We start from the raw sequence: 20,157 nt of genomic DNA, 5'->3' as shown, positions 1-20,157 counted from the left end.
CAAATGACTGCTAAGAGAAAAGCAGGACTTGATAGTGATGCTGAAAAAGGAATCCTGTAACAAACAGTTGCTGTGCCTTTCTAACATGGAGGAGAACTGGACCAGGAGATTGCATCTAGCTCTCCTCTATGTTCTCACCCTCATCTCTCTATCTGATCTAGTCAGCATGAAATTTGAAGTCACTAAGATTAAATGTGACTACAGGGAAAAAAAAAAGTTAAACAGATGACCAGAAAAACACAGATTCACAATAACAATCTAAGTAAGCTTCAGTAGCTCTGCCTCTACTTTGTAGTGGTGCTCTTAACTCACGCTGCTAACAAGGTCACATGCAAAACATTTTTCTGTCTGTATGACAAGACAGCTAAGTATAGTGCACTTTCCTCTTCTAGTCATTTGATCCTATTCAAAACATATAATCTCCCAGGTCTCCAGTCTGTGCAAAGCCAGACATCAGCACATTTTTGGCTACGGGGCACCTACAGAAAAGATTAGTGACAGTCTTGTGAGGCTTGTGTTTGCAGATTCTGTCAAGGGGCCAACATTTAAATAAGGTACCTTGCATTTTCATTATGAGAATTCCAGCTCATTATTAGCAAAGTTAGTTTAACTTTCAGTCTGTTTTGCCAGCTACTAAGTACATATTTAATGATGTACATTGCTGGCAATGGGGGTAGGAAAGATCCATTCTAATGCAATTCCACTGGGAAATTAAATGAATTTGCGGAGTCTGCCTAGTTAGAAGTTATAACTTTATCCTGAATTCCATTTCTTTAATATAATTATGATTTAATAGCTACGCACCTTCATTTTATGATCCCATTTTACAGATCTCACAAGTCAGAAAAACAGAACACTGGATTCTGTAGGTAGCTTAAGCGTTTATTTGACATTAATCGGATAGCTTCTCAGACACTTAAAGTCAGACCTGTATCTTAATGAACCAGAACTTCAGACCTAATTATTATCAAAGACCTGAACATCCAGGTCCTACCAAAGATCTGTGAAATCTTGTCAAGGATCATACATTTTTCTTGAATACATCATGTAGGTAAGCCAGGCAGAAGAGAACAGTGGACCTACCACTGCACACATGCCATTCTGCTTAGGACAGGAAAATCTCTTCCTCACGATTCTCTTATTTTTTCCCCAGACAAAATAGGGTCTTGAAGCACACTCTTCTCTTAAGATACTTAATATTATTTGTTGCATTTCACCTTGCACACAGTATGTTATCTGCACTAGCCAGTTAAATCCTGCCATCCCCTTTACTTCTACCACACTAAGTTAACTAGCATTGAGGAGGAAACAGAAGCTCTCATACTGAAACCTTCTAATTACTCATGAAGCTGAGCTACTGTAGTCCTGTAACTGCTCCTCTGCCCTCACTTTTCAACATTTTGAATGCAGCTTGTCTTCAACATGAGCCCCCCAGACTGCCATAACTTGAGTTGCTATCCTTGCTCTTTTCCGTCACTTCAGCTGAGATGCATGAAGCTAGGAAAAGCCGGTAATTCACAACTCACGAGATGTTCCTTAAAAAAAAGTCTCTGAGAGTCAATGCACAACTGCATCAAGCCCCACTTATCTGTGTCACCCTGCCCTTGATCCACAGCTGCAATTATGGTTTCCAGTAAGAAGGCAGAACTACTTGACAGAAAGAAAGTGGGGGGAAAGCTGTGCCAGCACTGATATATAGCAGTGATAGCTGTCTTATTCTAGACTGACAAGGAGGGAACTCAGGATGAAACTTAAGTGCAGTGTCCTAGTGTATTGTACAGCACTAAAGAAATTCCTCTTTCATCCTTTCAACTACCCTTTGCAAGTCTTCTGGAAGTGCCCCCTGTTCCTCGCTGCCCTGCTTTCTTCATAGCTGAAGGTTTACTGATTCTAAGCAGTATGTTCAGGCTGACCTTGCTTGGAAAAATGTGCTGACACTGTCTCACCTTAAAGCCTCCCTCCTTTGCCATTTTAGGGCTGCAGTCCTCCCTTGTGCAGTAAATTCTTCTCTGTTTAGTCTCTTTTCCAGTGGTTACAGAAAGCAACACACCTCTTTTACACACACTGAACTTGAGTTCAAGAAAGGCCGTGAGCTATTGCCAGTACTAATTTATTCAGTTAGCTTCAGTTCCCAAATGAGAGCACGATATGTATGCTCACTAGGGCTTCCAGGAAGAAGAGAAAGCAAGTGTAATAGACTAGTTGCGCAGTATGTAGAAAGTTCAGCATCTCTCACAAGCAGTTTTCTCAGTTTCTCACTGCTAATGTGCTTGAGCATCATCTGAACAAAGTAATCTGCAAACAGTGCATACAGAATTATTCCCCCCTCTCATTTTAATAACACAAACCTGCGTGCAAAACCCAAGCTGGATCAAATCACTCTTTTTGGCATTTCACAGAAGTCCAGTCTCTCTTACCCCTTTATTCTCTCAGTTCCATTTGGAATTAGAAACGCAATTGCTGAATTACTGTGAAAGCAGCTGTTCCTGCAGCATATCCACTCAGGCTGGAAGCAGGAAATAAGAAATCTTCCATGAAAGCCTATAATTACAAGATTTCCAGCTTAAGTTTTGCACACATGAACTGTTTGGAAGATGTTTGAACAAGCAAAGTTTAAAACACACAGCTATTTGGATAAGCACCTGAGTGCTTCGCTGAACCAGGTCTACTGATAATCAAGATACAGGTATAGATAACCTTAAAAGAAACAGCTGCTACTACCCTTAACTAATGGAAAGCTTGTTCAGAGAAGCACTTTTTCTGCACTAGAGTACAGCACTAGAACTAGAACTTCACTAGAGTGAAGTACTAGACACTGAAGAAATTAGTCAACAGCTATTAAAAACAGACTAGTGGACTGTGTACTCCAGTTTTTCTGCACCTGTCAAAGTTTTGATAATTTAAGAATTATTCTCTGCCTGCATTTTCCAGTTATTCTGCTTACTTTTTAATCGAATACTTACATGGCACATTTGTGTAGCACACTATTTTTGATGATTTTGGTATATAGCTCCACCGAGCTTAAAACTAATTCCTTCTACTTAGATGAACCTACTTTACAACTTAATTTTCAAGAGCAATGTTAAAACACTACCATGTCATACTTAGTTTAGAGTTATTCTGGCTGATTTGTAATTCCAGCAGCTAAAAAGAAAACGTTCAATCCCAAGACAGTGCTTAAGCAACTGGGAATGAAACAGTGCCCGTCACAGTACAGAATGTTCTCAAAACCCTCCAGGATACTGCTGCATCTTTAACTGCACCTGCACAGAGAATCTTTTAAGTAGGCCTTAGAGGTAATGCTTTGCCCTTGTGTTATGTCAGGGATAGTAGGAGAACACTGAGATTAACAGTATACGAAGGGTACTGCCTCTGCACGAGCCGGAGCTGGCTATGGAAACAGGAAAGAATTTCATGTTCTCCCAAGGGAAACAGAACTTTACACACTTCCCTTTCAGAAAGGATCACAGCTGGGGAAGTTTACAGCAGTTTCTCCAAAAGGTCCCCTGTCCATACAGAGATGCTTAAAAACACACCTTCTGCAGGCTTCATGCTACTGAACATCTTGGTGTAGAGCAAAACTCATGGGCTTCTGTGCAAAGGCTCTCCCTGGTGTCTGAGAAAGCTGAACCATGTCCTCATTTTCCTGGACCGCGGAGCACTCACAGGGAATGCCAGCAGCCTCTGCTAACCGATTTCAAAGGTTTCATTTGCTGAGAGAACTTTGGAGGATACCTGCATTTCAGGATATTCTATTGAAAGAGCAGTGGAAGGACTTTGTCAACTGCTACTGTAATAATGTACGGATCTGAGAGCAATACTACTGATGATGAGCCTGCTAAACCCTTGTTGCATTTGAACTTCCTCTTTGTATACACCTGACACCAAACTATGTTCAGCTTTGCAGCATTGGGAACTTTCACGGCACAACATCTCCTTCTAGAAGCTGACAGGTTAAGACAAGGAACTTGTATGATCTTATGGTAATATAAGGAGGAGAGAAGGAAAAACATAGCTGGCTCTCCATGGAAGAGCAGAAAGAATGTTTTATCCAGGAGGTTAATAAAAAGGGTTTATTCCTTCTGTCATGCAGAGTTTGTTTGTTTGTAGCCATAACAGTGATAGAAGAAATAATGTGTTGCAAGCTGAGGAAAAAAATGAAGAGCTGAGACATTTTTGTCTTGCATTTGCAAGTTTACACCAAGAACTAGAAAAGTACTTCAGAAGTTACTGTAATTTATCCCATGATTAACCAGGCTTAAATGCTCTTTTTAGAAAAATGATAGGACTTTAAATAGTTTTTAACAAATGTCAAGGCATGTTTCAAGCTGGAAGTCTCAAGAGGGTTTCTTTTACGTATTTACACTTTCTAGTCCAGACTGAGAAGACAGCAGGACTAGCATATTTTACAGCATCACAGCCCAAACTGGGTGCATAATTGCTGCGAAGAAACAGCCTGAGGTCAGGTGAATTTTGTCAGTGTACCTAAAGCTTGCACTGCTCCTGCAGTACAACTCTGATTCAGCCAAGTTTGTCCATTTGGGAAGACATCCCTTAGAAATCTGACAGCAGCAAAGCATCATGTTAGCAATCATAAATAACATGTTTTAGGACATTCTGAGGGCAGACCTCTGGGAAGGAAATCATAATAGTTAATAGTGGAGAAAATGATGAAATGGGCACCCGTTTCCTTGTCCTGCCAAGAAAGTCAAACTCGCACTTCCTGAAGCAGGACTACAGAAAGCTGTTTGGGATGCATGTTTTAAGAAATACGATAGACCACAAGCTGTAAGTTTATTATGAAGCAGAGCTAAAATAGCAAACATTGCACACAATGCTCTACTCCTGTCTTAGAAGCACTGGAAGCTAGATGCAGTACCAAGGCTCCCACAATGCATTTTAAATGTTTCTCTCGTGACATTTAAGCAATCAGAAAATTATCACCACTAGCCAGGCATGGCTAATATCACTGCTGCTTTCTATTGGTAGCCATTTATCAGTTTAATTCTTCATATCATATAAAGCACTCAAGAGTTAATTTACCAAAGATAAAAGAGTGAAACAAAGAAGCAGACAAAAATAAAAAATCCCAAAGCATGTTTGCATTACAGTGCAGCAGCTTTTCCTTTTGAAATACTTTTTATATATAAAGCCCCACTTTTGGCTTCCGATATTTAGCACAGCTTCACTGACAGCAACAGATTTCCCCACCATTTTAAAACTGGCTGGAATTTGCTCTATTTGTGTTTATAGTTTTCAGCAGACTGCTTCTTTGTTTCCAGTTGACATATCAATAAAAACTCTGTCACTTTCCCAGCACACCGGCAGCATTACCTTCTGCATGCTGGCCAACGTCCAACTTGGGCAATTACATTTTATCTGCTAACTTTAACTATATACTGTAATCTTCTTCCTTCTGTTGTGGATGTACATAGCTGAACAGCTGCTTGAAGAGCTTTTCCAAGTATTTCTGCAAACAAATTTTGTTTTCCGACATTCACAATAAAGCAAACAAAAATTTTGCCAGCAAGGCCAAAGTGAAAGACCATTCAGAAATTGTTGAGATTTTTAGATTATTTCTTCTCTGTTTACTTTAGGTCTAGCACTTATTTCCAAATATCCCCAAACACAAACAAATCCACAACAGAAAATTTACATAACAATTAAGTAGGAAAGAATCCTTAAAAAGCCCTTAAAGGTAGAGTTCAGTGAAAAGTTTCACCTCCAAAACAAATCCAGAGCTTGGCTGGAAAACATATCAACTCATTTTGACATATGCAAAACCAAAGTCTTTTATCAGTTCAACTTTTCATTCTAAACAGCATTTTTAAAATACTCCTAAGATAGGTGCTAAAAAAGGGCCAGAATTCAAACAGTGACCATGATTTAATGTCTCAAAAGGATTTCTTTGTGATCTTTGAAGACAATTCTCTAATTAGCACAGCATTTTGGACAAAAATAAGTGCAAATTATGTATATTACTGACCTGTGTTCAGCCAGTAAACTGAAGAGTTATGTTTGAGCAGCACTACCTACTGATGTGCTCGGAATTTGAAGTCTTTTATCACTTGGTCTAAATACACATGACATGATAGCGATACCACATACAACCTAATTTCACTGTTCTTAGTGAGACCACCATGCACTGTTCCACTGATTTAACCAGCTCTACACGAGAATACAGAAGAGCACATTTTCTGTTCTTGGGTGCTGGAATTTCAACACAACAGCTGGAGAGCAAACAAGGTTGCCACAGGTAGCCTTGATTCCATCAAATTCACATTCTTCGTCCCTACTAAGTGTAATGGATTTAACAAGTCTCAACGTAAGCCTTTAAAAAAAAAAAAAAAAAAAAAAAAGAAAAGAAAACCTAACTTCAGAAAGACATTGCAAGCAGCCCTTCTGCCTGCTGTGCATCTCTCAGTGGGACACAAAGTTGTTTTCAATCTAAGGAACAACACAAGAAACTGGTCAGATGCTGAGACAATGCCATTTGATAGCTTTTGTGCTTTATTTATTGCTGGGATCTACATCTGTGGAACTTACATGCTCAACAGCAACTACACAAAATGATGAACTTTCCAAGTTAACCCGTTATTTGGCATAAAATGATTCAGATTTTAATCATTTTATGGTTATTAATTATTGCAATGGGACTATAAAAGCATGCATGAGCTTCAAGACGTCACTACTAAAAATGATTCAGCAAGTAATGACAGGATGGGGAAGCATGAAGTTTATTTTAACATGCACTGCATGATTAAGAGTTGTTCACCACAAAAGAAAAATGAAGCGGAAGGCAGGTTTCTTTGGTTATCATGGAAGAACTAAGTCTTTGGGAGGTCTTGTGAATAACCTTAGGGAAGTCCTTAGAGCAGTCACTGAAGAAGCACACACGATTTAACTCTGACCTCTCTAGCAGGTGTATCACAGGGTTGCTCAGCAAACAGCTATAAGATCTGAAAGAGCAAGGCCTGTTGTGCAGTAAAGTTAGGACGATGGCAAGAAGTTCAAATAAATTGCTGAGTAGGGAAGAAGGCAGTTGATTGAAGAGGGGTAGTAAACGGACACACCAATAACTGGGGGAAATTTTCCCAGCAGCAAACTGTGATAGGACTGATGTGTGATACTGCTTGTTTTTCCTCCTCATGGCAAAGGGACTCATCAGTTAACAATGAGTGTGATGCATGCATGAATCAGAACCTACATTTCTGAGAAAACATCTACAGACAGAGAGAGATAGGTGGAAAAAAACATTCAGAGTTATTTCAAAAACCCACAGAGATCAGTGTCTCAAATGGCCTCAGTAATTCTAACTACCATGGTACTTTCTCTGAAAGCCTTGCAAGTCTGCACATGTGCAAGGCTCTAACAGTACAGAAAGTCTCACAGGAGTTATCTGGGATGATCGCTGTAAATCTAACAGGTTGTGAGGTTTCATGAGGAAGAGTCTTACAGGCAGAGCTATACCTGTTCCTTGATCAGGTTTGTTTAATCTGCAAAGTTGTGGCTGAACTGTAACAGAGGGTGATAAGAAAGTTAGGGTCATAAACAGAACATATTTCCCTCCTAGGCATCAACATGGTTTCAGTGCAGAAATATTTAAATAATTCAGTTGTAAGAGTATCAAGACTTTATATATATATATATATATATATTTTATATATATATATATATATATATATGTACAGGTAAAAAGCATTGGTTTGCAAATAATCTTTGAAGCACTGCAAGGAATGACAGCAAATTATACCCATTTCCCACCCGATGCATTTCAAATTAATTATGTTCCATTATTGCACTTTCTTACTATCACATGTCCAATTTGGGAATGTTAAATGGCTTGTGGCACAGCTGAAGAGAGTCCTCACCAAACCACACTTTCGTACTGATTTGGTCAGGGATTGAAACGGGGAAAGAAAAGAGTTACTAAGCAACAGCAGGCCAGGAGCAGGAGAGAGGTCTGCAGTCTTAATTGACACTAACTTTAAAAAGCAATGCAGCAATAAGAGAGGGCTCAAGATGTGAATTTTACTGCTTTGGAAGAGAAAAAAGAAAGAAGACCAGAAAACCCAGGCAGTCAGTCTCTCTGAGATCTGGGTTCTTCGTTCATCCCAACCATAAGCTGCATGATGTACTGCATAGACTTTTTTTGCAGGGACATTCAGTACCTTATTCTTAGTTCTGAACAAGATGAAGGACCCAGATACAGTTCTTGAATTTGAGAGCCCAGGACCCACAGATAGCTCTGATCTGTAATAGCTACCTCAGGAAATAGGAATGTGGTATGATATAAAGCTATATGGGTCCCCAAGACATTGCCATCCACAGAACTGATATCACATCCAGATATAGCTCTCCTTCCCCCTCACTACCTATGGTTAAGAAGGTTGTTCCTTTCTGAAATGCCAGCCCAAAGCCAGGTCCAATCACTCAGGCTAGGTCAAAGGAATTTGCTTTGCTAAGATTGAAGAATCTCTATTAACATGATCAAGCAAGGCAGAAATCCTGAGAGTTTCCTTGCAGAATCCATATCTATTTCCTTCTCCTCTACTGTAAGCAAAATAGTTTCATGAGCATGTGATAACAGAACATGAGTTATCACATGAACACTTACAAACTTAAATGAAAAAGCCCTTGATGTGGAAAGTGCTGTGAACTCTACTGCTGAACAATCAACCTTTATTTGCCTAACTAGCAGTACCTCAAGCAGAAGTTATTTGCTTTAGCTTCACCTGAAGAAAACCTGATCTCCTACTGAAGCAGTACCTTTTTATAAGATGCAAGTTACATAGGTTTGTTTTTTTTAAGGAGCTTAACGCATACAAAACACCCACCAAGCCAAGCACCTCAAACTACTGATCCTTCCAAATGATTTTTTTCCCCATTGCTACAATCTTTGATTTTGCACTTACTTAAGTACATGGGATTTCAGCATTTACTGGTTTTCCCACGTACTCCAGTGTACTTAAAGTGACTAAAATGAAACCACAAGAGGGAAAACTACTAGGATGACTGTTGCCGAGGAGGAAAAACCAGCAACCCAGGTCTGGTTCACTCAAACTGTCTGATGATTCGTATTTAAAGTGTTGAGGGCTACAGTCATCTTCTGCTCTGATTTGTAGTGCTGCAAGTCAACCGAGGTTATGAAATCGGATCTGGCACCATGAAGAAGACTGTCCCTTCACAGGATACGAGTAATAGCCACTTGAGTAAATGCAAGTTACTCATATCCTGCTAGTGGAATAATCTGTCTCTGTACATTCATGCACATTTTTAGTTGCCTCCAGGAATCTGAAGGCGAATCTCATTTGTTACCTAATGAAATTAATTTCACTAGATATAACACAAGCATACTGAAAAACCACTATTACTCATACATGAGGTGCAACCAATGCAGCATTTCTCAACTTCTGTTTGATTAGGGTCCATCTCTGAACGCTCACCATTCACCACATAAACCTCAATCTCCCTGGCTGGCTGCTTAACATTCCCAGCTGATTTGCTCCAAGTCTTAAAGAGCAATTTGACCTCCCCTTGCTTTATCCACAACAATCTCACTTGTTATTCTTTTAAACCAAAGTGATTCCCAAACAGTAGGGAGGCAGGTTTTTCCTTCTCTCCAAGGATTTTCCTTGGAGCCTGAAAACTTTTCTTCCCTTTTGCAGAATAGAAGTGAACCATGCATTTCTTAGTTTACCTGCAAACATGTAAAATAATGAACATACAATGACCAACTGGCCGACCTTGGCCGAAAGCGATGCACAGACACAGGTTTACTTTTCAAGTCTGTAAGCAGAGTTACATGCACACACGATAGATACACACACACATATACACAAGCACTTTGAAATATCTGCAGTGATGTTATTGTATGTAAGAAATTAAATTATTCTGGTATGAAATACTGTAAGATAAAGGTCTCACTAAGTGGAGCAGCAAAGGAAGATGAAGACGTGATCTTTGAAGACTGAAGGCGCCGGAAGAGGTCGGTGACCAGGTTGCAGAGATAAGAGAATCCAGAGTTCGGAAGGCACAAGCCACAAACTTTCAGCAGGCCTATTAAGTCAAGGTGGCGTGATGACAGGAGGATAAAAGAAATATCAACTGACGCTGAGACAGTCGTAGGCTTCTGAGCCGGACTTCAATAGAAGGCAAGAGGTTTTGAACCGCAAGAGATGTAGTAGGGCATGGGGAAAGACAGAGCATCAGCTAATTGGAAGTAAGAGGCGCCAGGCTAACATGACAGCTCGTTCGTACCCAGTGCAAAGGCAAGAAGTCTGATCAGGACTTCAGTAAAGCATTTGATACGCTGCCATATGGCTCCCGCGTTAAGAGAAAATCCGACACACGAGGTTCAGGCAGTTAGAGGCGCACATGCCCTTCGGCCAGCAGCACATCGCGGTGAAGGGAAGGCAGCGGCACGGCGCGGGGTCACCCCGAGACCCGGCGGTGACACGGGGCTGCCGCGCAGCTTGGCGGAGGGCACCGTGCCGGGAAGCCCCCGGGGGAGGGAGCCTCGCGTGAAACGAGTCCCGCACGCCCGGAGCTCGGCGTGGGGAGGCGAGGCCGAGGCGGCAGCGCCGGGGAAGCCCGGGCGCACGGAGGCTGCGGCCGCCCTCGCTCCGGCAGCGGCGAGCGCGGCGGTGGCATCCACCCCCCCGTGGCATCCATCCCCCCGCGGCACCCATCCCCGGGCCGGGGGGAAGGCAGCCGCCAGCAGCACGCTCCTAAGCCCCCTCCAGCCGCCCCGGGGGCTCTGCCCCACGGCGGGACGGGGCCGGCTCCCCGCCACCCCGGCGCCCCCTTGCAGGGGGGCGAGGGAGACCTACCTGCCGAGCCGCCCAGGGCATCGTCGCTCTCCAGCACCCCTCTGTGCTTCGCCCCGCGCAGCTCCCCCTTGGATTTCCAAACGAGCTTTACCATCCTGATCATCTCGGGCAAGTCCCAGGCCAGGGTCCCCTGCTGATAACCGGGCAGGCTGCCCATGGGAAAGGGCATCGGCTCTTCCCCCGTCCTCCTCCTCCTGCCCGGCTCTGCCGCGGGGAAGAAGCGCTCCAGCACCGGCATCCTGCCCCGCGCCCCCCGCCGGGGAGCCGCAGCCACCCCCCGGCCCGAGCAGCCGCGATGGGCATCCAGAGCGGGGCGGGGGCGCCCGGCCGCCCACCGCCGCCGCCCCGCGCAGGGGGCGCGCCCCGCTGCCGCCCGGCCCCGGCCCCGGCCCCGGCCCCGCGGCTCCCCGGGACCCCGGGTCCCCGGCCCCGGCCGCGCTGCTGTGGCCGCCCCGTGCGCGCCCTCAGCCCGCCGCCAGGCGAAGCGGCTGCCGGGCAGGCGCGGAGCCGCGGCTCATGCCGGCGCCGCGCAGCGCCGAGCCCCGCGGCGGGGGCGGGGGCTCCGGCCCCTGCTGCCGGCGGGGGCTGGCGTAGCGCGGATCAAGCCCCGAGCGGCCGGGGCCGGGGCCGGGCGGTCGCCCCTCGGGCTCCGCGGCGCTGCCGTGAGGGCTCCTCCGCGCCGCCGGCTGCGGGGCCCGGGCGGGTTTGGGCCTCCCGAGCGTAGCACGCGGGATCACGGGTTCGCGTCCCGGACCGGGCAGCTGAGCGGCGACGAGCGGGGCGGCCCTGCTGGCAGAGCCCGGCCCCGGGGGAAAGGGGGCAAAAAGGAGAGCGGGGGAAGGCAGCGGGGTGGCGGGCCGTTACCGAAAAGCGGGAGTGTGTGTGTATGTGTGTGTGTAGGGGTCTCCCCGTTACTTTGGCGGCAAGTGCCACCTGAGTGGGTTCGCATTAGGCCACTGCCCGGTGGCCGTGGTCACTCGCAGGCTCCAATGAGAAGACAATTATTCACCCCAGGTCTTTAACAACAAGGTAAAAGGCTTGGGTGAGCGCTCTGTCTCCTACAGAAATGAGGTGGCTGGCATGCCAGGGCTGAGCAGGGCCCGGCCAGCACCTGCCTCAGCGTGGCCGCTGCCTTTGGCCAGCACCACAGCCACCCAGGACCCCGAGGTGCCTCACTCTTTTCAGAAGTTTTATTTTGCCTTTACACAAACTGTTGCTGTTGGTACTGGTCTGTCCCCGAGCCATTACTCCCTACAGGAACGGTGGTCTCTTGAACCTGCGCTTAGCTTTCAGTAAAATCACAGAAGACCTAACTGCATTTTAGTGGACGTTATAATATTTCCTTGCATGCAACGTGATGTTTCCTCTGCTCTAGGACCGTCTGCCACACTTATCTGAATGTTCCCACCTCAAACTGGCAACTCTACTGTTTTCCAAAAACCAGCCTTATTTTGACTGTAGGCTGCAGTGCTGTAAGTGCTAGCGTACCACACTTTCAGTTGACTCTGTCTTGAAAATCGTGAAGTGCTTCCAAAGAATTATACCATTGTTGTACTGTTATTTTGCGGAGTCCTTAGCGTCAGGATATCCTGACTCTTGGAACAAAGGGGTTAAGAACAAAGAAAACAAATAGATGATACACAATACAGTAGCAGAAGCATAAACATTCATACAGTGTATGGTTATAATCTTGTGAAAAGTCAAATTTTACTGTTTTTATGTTATATGGCTTATTAGGATATATTATTTTTTTCATATTAGTACATGTTGTGCAATTACTTTTTAAAGCAATATTGTTTCTGTTAGGGATAAACTAGGCAACTGAAGTACAAATTGCTTGAAGACAGACTCGCCTACTGAGCAAGTTAGACCTCATCCCCAAACTACTTTATTTTGGTTTTGAAGTACAAGAAGTTACATTAACTTTTTTTTTTTCCAGTTATTGTTTTTCATCTTTGTTTACCTCTGCACTTCCTACTCCCTGCTGGGACAGAAGCAGAAGTGCCAGAAGTGCCAGAATACCGTGAAAGAAAGGCTATCCTTGTGGCATTTCCAGCTTGACTGCATGCAAAAAATACCAGATATCTTGGAAGAGAATGTATTCACAGACACATGCCCAGCCCAATGTTTAGATGAATATCTGAACGTTTAGGTGCTTAACCACACTTAACCACCAAATCTCCAGACTGTAGCAATAAGTAATCTTCTGAGTTTTTAAAATCTACACTATCTTTTTATATCCTTAAAATTGTGAAAAGTTTTGTGTTGACTGTAGTTGGGTCACTTGAACACATACCTGCCTTGTGGATATGTTCAGGCAGTCAGAACTGAAGAGTCAATTGTTGAGGCTTTTTTTTCATTTACAGTCTACAGATGCAAAGCAGGAGGCCAGTCAAAAAACAAAGTGAAAACATGATCTGTTGTTATAGATTTATTATTTCAAGAAACTGCGTAATAAATGTAGCAGATGGTGTCTTTTTTTTTTTCTGGGGATGTCAAATAGTGTCAAATAAGAGTGACTGCTCTAGATAGCTTGTAGTTTCTTTCTTCCTGCTTTCTGGTCAGTTTAAGGATCAGCAGTTGCAAATAAAAGAAATAAGTTGTGTAAAAAATGTCCGGCATTAATGAGTCTACCTGTAAATTAATACATCTGATTCTTACTGAACTTGTGCTTTGAAATTGTACAAGATCCAATGATTAATTATCCTTAACTCATCTAAGATTTCTGCTGTGATTAAGTGAATTTTCTTTTTTCTTTTTTTTTTTTCTTTTTTTTTTTCTGTGTGTGTGGTAAGAGTGGAGCCAGATCAGCGCTACTTACAAGAAAGCCTGAAAGATCTATATATGATTATGAAGTTTATGGTATCAAAAATCAGCTGTAGCATCACTTTCAGAGACTTTCAAGAGACAAAATCATCAGAATTTGCAGGTTCTGTGTTTCTCTGACTTCAGCTGTGCTGTAATGATTTATGCAACTTGAAGATGTGGCCTCGACATAACACTTCTCACTGCACTTGGGAAAAACCATCAGAATTAAAACATAACATACTCCTACACAGAAGTGTACCCAGCCATTTGTGACTGTATTTTAAGCAGTCCTTGAACAAGGTTAGCTCACCTAAAACTTCTCTTTTGCCTTCTCAACTCCAGCAAAATTGGAAGGAAATCTCTGAACAGAGATGGATCACTTCATTGCTGCTAACTGCATTTCTTGAGTCAAAGAAGCACGAGTGATAAAAACGGTAGTATAAATATATTGGCTCTGGGCCTTGTTCCTCCTGAGGAGCAGTGCCAATGGACAGGCGATTGGAGTCAGCTCTGAAAACCTGACAAAGCAGTGCTTATTTTCACAGGTAGACATGAGAACTGGAAAAGACTTGAGGAAAGGAATATTGCGGCAGGAAAAAAGGGAAGGGAGTAAGCTGGCAGATTAATAGCTGGTGTTTCATAATTGGTGTGTCTTAAAAAGTTTTACTTGTTTGCTTATTCACTCCAAAGCTATGTACCAAGAGCAGCAGCAGCAGCAGAAGTGCATGCCAGATGGTAGAGGAAGTGCCTTGTGTATCTTTCCAGTCTACTGAAGCCTGCAGGGCCTTCGTTAGCCCACTGCTCTGGTTTTCATTGCAAGTCCCTTTCTTCCCCTTTTTTCTCTTCCCTTCTTCAAAGAAAAAGGAGGGAGTGGGAAAGAGGAAAAAAAAAAGAAAAGAAAAGCCATGGTTTAAACTGGAAATAGCACCATCCTTTTGGCTTTGAGCTACCCTGGCCTGTGCCAAATACACTGTCTCCAGCAGCTCTCCCACAACAAATCAGGCCAGACACACAAAAGCTGTAAAAAAAGAATGTTGAAGAAAGATCCTTGATTCTCCCCTCTAGCCCCCCAGCCTTTTCCTTTTGCTTCCCTCCCCAAGCTTCACTGCCCAGCAGTGACCTCCTCCTGCTTGCCAGTACTGTCAGTGATGCTGGGACCTCCAGTCTACAACCTTGCTGACAGCTTCCTTAGAGTAGAGGCATCTGTGCCTTTCTGTATTAAAAGAGCAATGTAAAGGAGAAGCTATATTCTGGTTTTCCTGTCACTTCTATCTGAGAGCCAATGTTTGAAAAACACAAATTGTTAGCATAGCAGATTCATCACTAGAAGAAATTGTCTATCAGCTTTGTGTCACAACTTACATTAGTGCATTCCCAACTAGATACCTGAAAAGATCTGATGTTGTCCATTTATACAGTACATTATTAAAAATAATGGAAAAACAGACTGCCAATTTTTTCAAAAGTGATTAGTAAATATTAAGTACTCCAAATTTAGAGACCAGTTTCAAAGATCTTATGATAGTGATTTTTAGAAAGTGTAAAGTATGTGTCTTTAGATGGCACTCATTAGCAGAATCGTCTTAAGTTAGTAGTCGCTTATGAAAACTATGCCTTTGCCTCTGTCCTTGGGGTCACAGATTCATACAGAGACAATAGGACAGGCATTTGCCTAGGGTCAGAACCAAGTGATGATACCATCAATGGCATCAAACTTTAGAAGGCTTCAGGGGTGTGATGTGAGTTTAATAAATTAAAATATTTCAAATGGTGAGATGTCATTGTAACACATAAAGGAAAAAAAAAGTGCTGCACTTTTGTAGGGCAGCATAAATAGAGAACATAAGAGTGTGACCAAATAACATTCAGAAAAGACAAGGGAAAAGAATGCTGGAGAGGATTGGAGATTATGACAGAGCAAACATAAGCAGGCAGAGCTGTGCAGAGCTTACACAAATTTTTCTAATGACCTCCTGCTTTAAAAATGAGCTCCTGCTTCTTCATTGCTTTAAAAATCTTAGTATAATTGTCTTATTCTTTACCCCACATTTGTCTCATTCCAGATGTTTATAATTTTAATTTTATTCTTATTAATAAAAAACAATTGCTCTTAGCTACCTCCCTCTGTTATTACTGGTACCTTATTATATATGAATATTTTTGTATTTATTTGAAGACAGTTACTATGTCTTTGCTCCAGTCTGGACATGCTAAGTTCTCTAAGCCCTGCATCAGAACTTTTTCCCCCAACCCTAACGTAATTTTAATATATTACTTTTATTATGAATTCTTAACAATGTACTTACATATTTTTATGCGTACTCAAGGTACATAGTAGGAGATTTTGTTTATCTGCTACCAACCCACTGTTAAGGGTAGTGAGATGAATTTCTAATGGAATGGTAGGACGCACTGTTTATTATTGCCTGAGCTGGATGCAGCACCACTCCTTGAGAGCCTCACCTACTGGGAAATGTTAAACACAGTCAGCACTATAGGTTCATGGTGATCTTATGGTTATTGCGGATACTTGATCAGACTCCTTGGGAAAAGGTTCTGGAAAAGGAAGAGTGAGGATCACTTGAGTTCTGTAGGGCAAGGAATCAATTCCTTTTTCATTCTTAGCACATGTGAGATAGCACATTTTTATGATTAACAATTTGTACTACTAACTAAGCAAAAATGTTTGTGGTAAAGGAATAAACAGAAGTCCATAACTAATTGGAAACAGTGAGGTTGTGTAATTTTTCCATTGCCTACTTTGGAGAATTAAAAGTTCAGCATATTAACTATGATGCTTCAAATCTCCCACATTCTATGGTTCTATGGGGCTTTAAAGGAAATAACAGACATAAGAGATAATAGAGTCACATCACCTATAAACAGTTATAAGAAAACAATGAAAATAAGCTGCTGATCTTCATTTACTCTTTTTTTTTTTTTTTTTTTTTTTTTTTTAAGGAGGAATAAGGAAATTGCCAGCACTACGTTTAATTGTATTGCCCGATGTATCTGACAGACTCCATGTCCTCCATGAATTCTGACACACAAGCAAGATTTACCTGAGCCAAGGCAAGCCAAGAGGTTTAAGAAAAAACTCGTTGCCATCCCCAAAGAAAGCTCTTATGCAGTGATCGTTGTAATGGTTTTGCATTGGATACTTAATAATCAACAAGGGTATTGGAGTGGGAGGCTCAGAAAGCCGCATCTAGTTGAAAATGTAGGTAGAATTCAGGTAGGCTTAAAATAATAACTTATTACATGGGATAGTGGAAATGCTATTTATCTTTCTAATAGTCCTATAACAGTAGTAACTACAGCATCCTGCAGGATTCCTTTTTGCGAACAGTTTAAAAAAAGACTGAGTAGAAAAGGGGACTAACCAGATGAGAGATGCGTATCACTTAAATACGTAACTAATATTGAACAGTCTCAATGAATTCAAAAGGATTACTGCTGCCTTTAAAGCTGAGCATGTGCATACATATTTTCCCAAGTAGAAGATAAGTATCTAAAAATTATGGCAGCAATGTGAAAGATGAGAGATGTGTCACATTTGCAATATTTCTTCTTTCGCTTATTACCTTAATGAGATTGTATTAGTGGCTGTATAGCCTATCGTGTCCTTGCCCTTTATGGTATATGGAAAACACTAGCAACTATGATTTTGTCTTTTCTTGTCTTTTGCCATTATGAAAATAAAGCGATTAGCCAAAAAATCTTCATTATCTATTTTATCTAGTTTATATTTTTTGTCAAAGAAAGCATATTACAGTAAGAAAAAATGGGACATAAATAAAGTGATAAATGCAGAGGAACAATAGGGCTTGCTTCTTCACTTGTAAATCAGATATTGCAAGATCTGATCACTAAATTTTTCCTTTTAGCTTTTCCCTGCTTGCATCATGCATAACAGCAGTGTGTGCAATTTGCTGCAGGGATGGAGAGGAGATACAGATGAGGAGTCATGGGAAAGGTCTAACTGATGCACAAACAAAATAGTGAATAAACTAAGCTCCCTCTGACCTAGATTCTCCTGACTGCAAAATCAGGCCATATTTACTGTAATCAAGATCTTAGCGTTTCTTACAAATGCATTTGTGTAAATGTAGCTCCACTGGTATTAGCAACTTTGGACCTCTGGTGTCACAACTGTGCTGGCATTTTTATGACTGTGCTATCAAACCCCATTAATAGTCACACAAACAGGTGTTGGTTCTTTTTATTAACTAGAGCTTTCACTCCAAATGTAGTCTTGATGCTGCGGAAAGAAAAAACTGAGTAGGTAGTATCTATAACTGGTTAAAGGCATCCACTAGGTTTGCAGATGGAAGGGAGGTTTTCTGGAAAATCTGTTTCTCTCAGACTTATTTGGGCAGGCTGCTCTCAGTAATGTAGTTCCAGCTGTAGTATGCTTTCCAAGATATCCTGACCATATGTAAAACCACAAATGTTTTCCAGTGTTTCCTAAGATATCTGCTACAATTTTCTTTTCAGTCCAGACAATCACACATCATTTTGTAGGGCTCTGCCCAGCTCTTATGACAGGAATATATATCTAGATACACAGTGCTTGTAAGATACTTTATTTGAACAAAATGCCTGATTGATCAAAATTGTGGTAAAAGGAGAAAGTATTCAGGTTATTCTGACAAGACAGCCATGCAAATGCTGTACTCTATGTATTTTTTTTTTCCAGACCTTAGCAAGGCATCAAAATGTAAGATTTGGTCACAATATTGACATCCATAAACAACTCTTTCCATCAGTAGAAAAGTGATTTCAGAAGTTTTCAGGTGGGAGAATCAGGAAGAAATTTCCATTTCCCTTTAACTATCTGTTCAGTACTTTCCAGCCCATGGACTACATCTGCCTGTGCTTGATCTATTTTTCTGAGGTCCACAATATCATATGTCAAGTCAATTGGAAGACATGCCAGTTACTTCATCTCAGAATTTTAAGACTTTTGGGTTTTCTCTTTAGCTTGCCCTCTGCTGACAGAAAACCTCTAATAAGAACAACAGTAAACTTTTCAGCAGTCTCTGGGGGAAAGAGAATGCTAAATGTGAGAGTGTTTTCCCACATGCATTTTCAGCTACTCGCCTTTGCACTTTGAAGATGCTTTATTCAGAAACCAAGCTCAGATTCTTAGAATGATAGGCAGTGTCTTGTCTCTATAAGCATGGACTTAGCAAAATGTCACTCTTTTTGAAGTCTGCAAGGTACTGATTGCACTCAGAACAGTTTACTGAAAGACTGTGTATCTCCATTAGACAAGGAAAGAAAACTTCAGTGCTCAAAGGAGCCAGGGACAACCCTACTCCCCAGTTCTGTATTCACTTTCCATTTAGCTCTATTCATAAACCTGAGCATTTTGAGAAGTGGAAATTTTACAGAATCTTTGTTACTGTGTCCTAAAACTAGACTAAAAAAAATAAAAAAAGTTTAAATGATGGTCTAGTTTATCTTCTTGCTAATGTTGGCTTGTTTTTAGTGGAATACTATGCATATATTAAATAACTGAAGTAAAATTATTTCTGTTATTTTTATCAGGAACTTCAATGAAACCCATTACATAGTTTTTGCTGTTTTTTTAAAATATAATATCAATGTTGAAGTAATACCAGATGAAACTGGTTTCAACCACCATTAACTTTGGCTTTTCAGAAAGGGAAAGAAATCCTCTGGTATTTCCAGCCTTGGTTGGAACGTTGGCACAGGAAACAATTTAGTGGCGCTAGCATGCAAGGAAGTGATGTAACTTTTACCAGATTGTGTGACTATGTGGAAAAAAAATCAAACATCAGTTGGCCTATCACCCTATTAAACCACTAGTTTCCTATGCCAATGAATTGGAAAATGAACTGCATCTCCTTTGCTGAGATTTGCCATCTGCATCAGCTGCTTTTTTATAGCTAAATCTCAGGATTCCAACTATGCCATCACATGTGCTTGTATAACTCCAATAGGAAATACTTATTTAAGTCTCATTTTTGCATGAACATGTACTTCCTTTTCTAGTCACACAGTGCAAACAGAAGTGCATGCTCATCTAGGACTGCCTGCTGGTTCCTTAATATTTTCATTTAAAAAACACAGTTCCTTAGTTCAGAATACAATCGCTAACATAATAAAAACAGTATTAATGGTAGCAAGTTGGAAAGCAGAATTTGTTTCATGGAAATGCCAGATTTTCTTTTTTATTAGAAATTAGAAGTTAAAACCAAATGTCCATCAGCCAGAATTTAAAAATTTTCAATAAATTACTTCTGAGAAAGTATTTTTTCCTTTTGATGTAGCAGGTATTCTGCTGAGATAGCTTTAAAACACTGCATTAGAATAACAGATTCTATAACCTGATATTTGGATAACATTTAACCTGGTATTTGAATAACATTTGAATAAACATGTTAGAATATTAAAGACTAAATAAATTAACAAAACAATAGGGAACAAAAATTACCAGAAAAGGTCAGAATGTGGTGCTAGTTGTTTTCTTAACAAAATGAGAAATGAG

The 20,157-nt window shown here is 41.5% G+C and overlaps 1 protein-coding gene and 1 long non-coding RNA gene across 7 annotated transcripts in view; one reads left to right on the top strand and one right to left on the bottom strand.

Annotated features, from left to right (window-relative positions):
- The window catches only part of PDE7B (phosphodiesterase 7B), a 181,084-nt gene that overhangs the window by 74,769 nt on the left and 86,158 nt on the right, over positions 1 to 20,157 (bottom strand). Inside the window, exon 1 of one of the 4 annotated variants that reach the window (XM_040550490.1) lies at positions 10,833 to 11,160. The exons of the other annotated variants lie outside the window; for them this stretch is intronic. Within the exon in view, the coding sequence (XP_040406424.1) occupies positions 10,833 to 11,070 (238 nt within the window). The 5' untranslated portion in view covers positions 11,071 to 11,160. Of the gene's footprint in view, positions 1 to 10,832; positions 11,161 to 20,157 lie in introns of those variants that run through there. 4 annotated transcript variants of the gene reach the window in all.
- Positions 8,114 to 17,440, top strand: LOC121066809. Of its 3 annotated transcripts, none has more exons than XR_005817970.1 (3): positions 8,114 to 9,988; positions 12,208 to 12,304; positions 13,628 to 16,432. It is a non-coding gene; the product is annotated as an uncharacterized LOC121066809 (long non-coding RNA). The 3 variants fall into 3 exon arrangements; XR_005817969.1 differs by lacking the exon at positions 8,114 to 9,988 and adding an exon at positions 16,602 to 17,440 and having other exon boundaries at positions 11,544 to 12,304; positions 13,628 to 14,185; XR_005817968.1 differs by lacking the exon at positions 12,208 to 12,304.

This window comes from Cygnus olor, chromosome 3 (genome assembly GCF_009769625.2).
Source record: "Cygnus olor isolate bCygOlo1 chromosome 3, bCygOlo1.pri.v2, whole genome shotgun sequence".
Classification (NCBI taxonomy): Eukaryota; Metazoa; Chordata; class Aves; order Anseriformes; family Anatidae; genus Cygnus; species Cygnus olor.
This window is presented reverse-complemented; position numbering and strand designations above follow the sequence as displayed.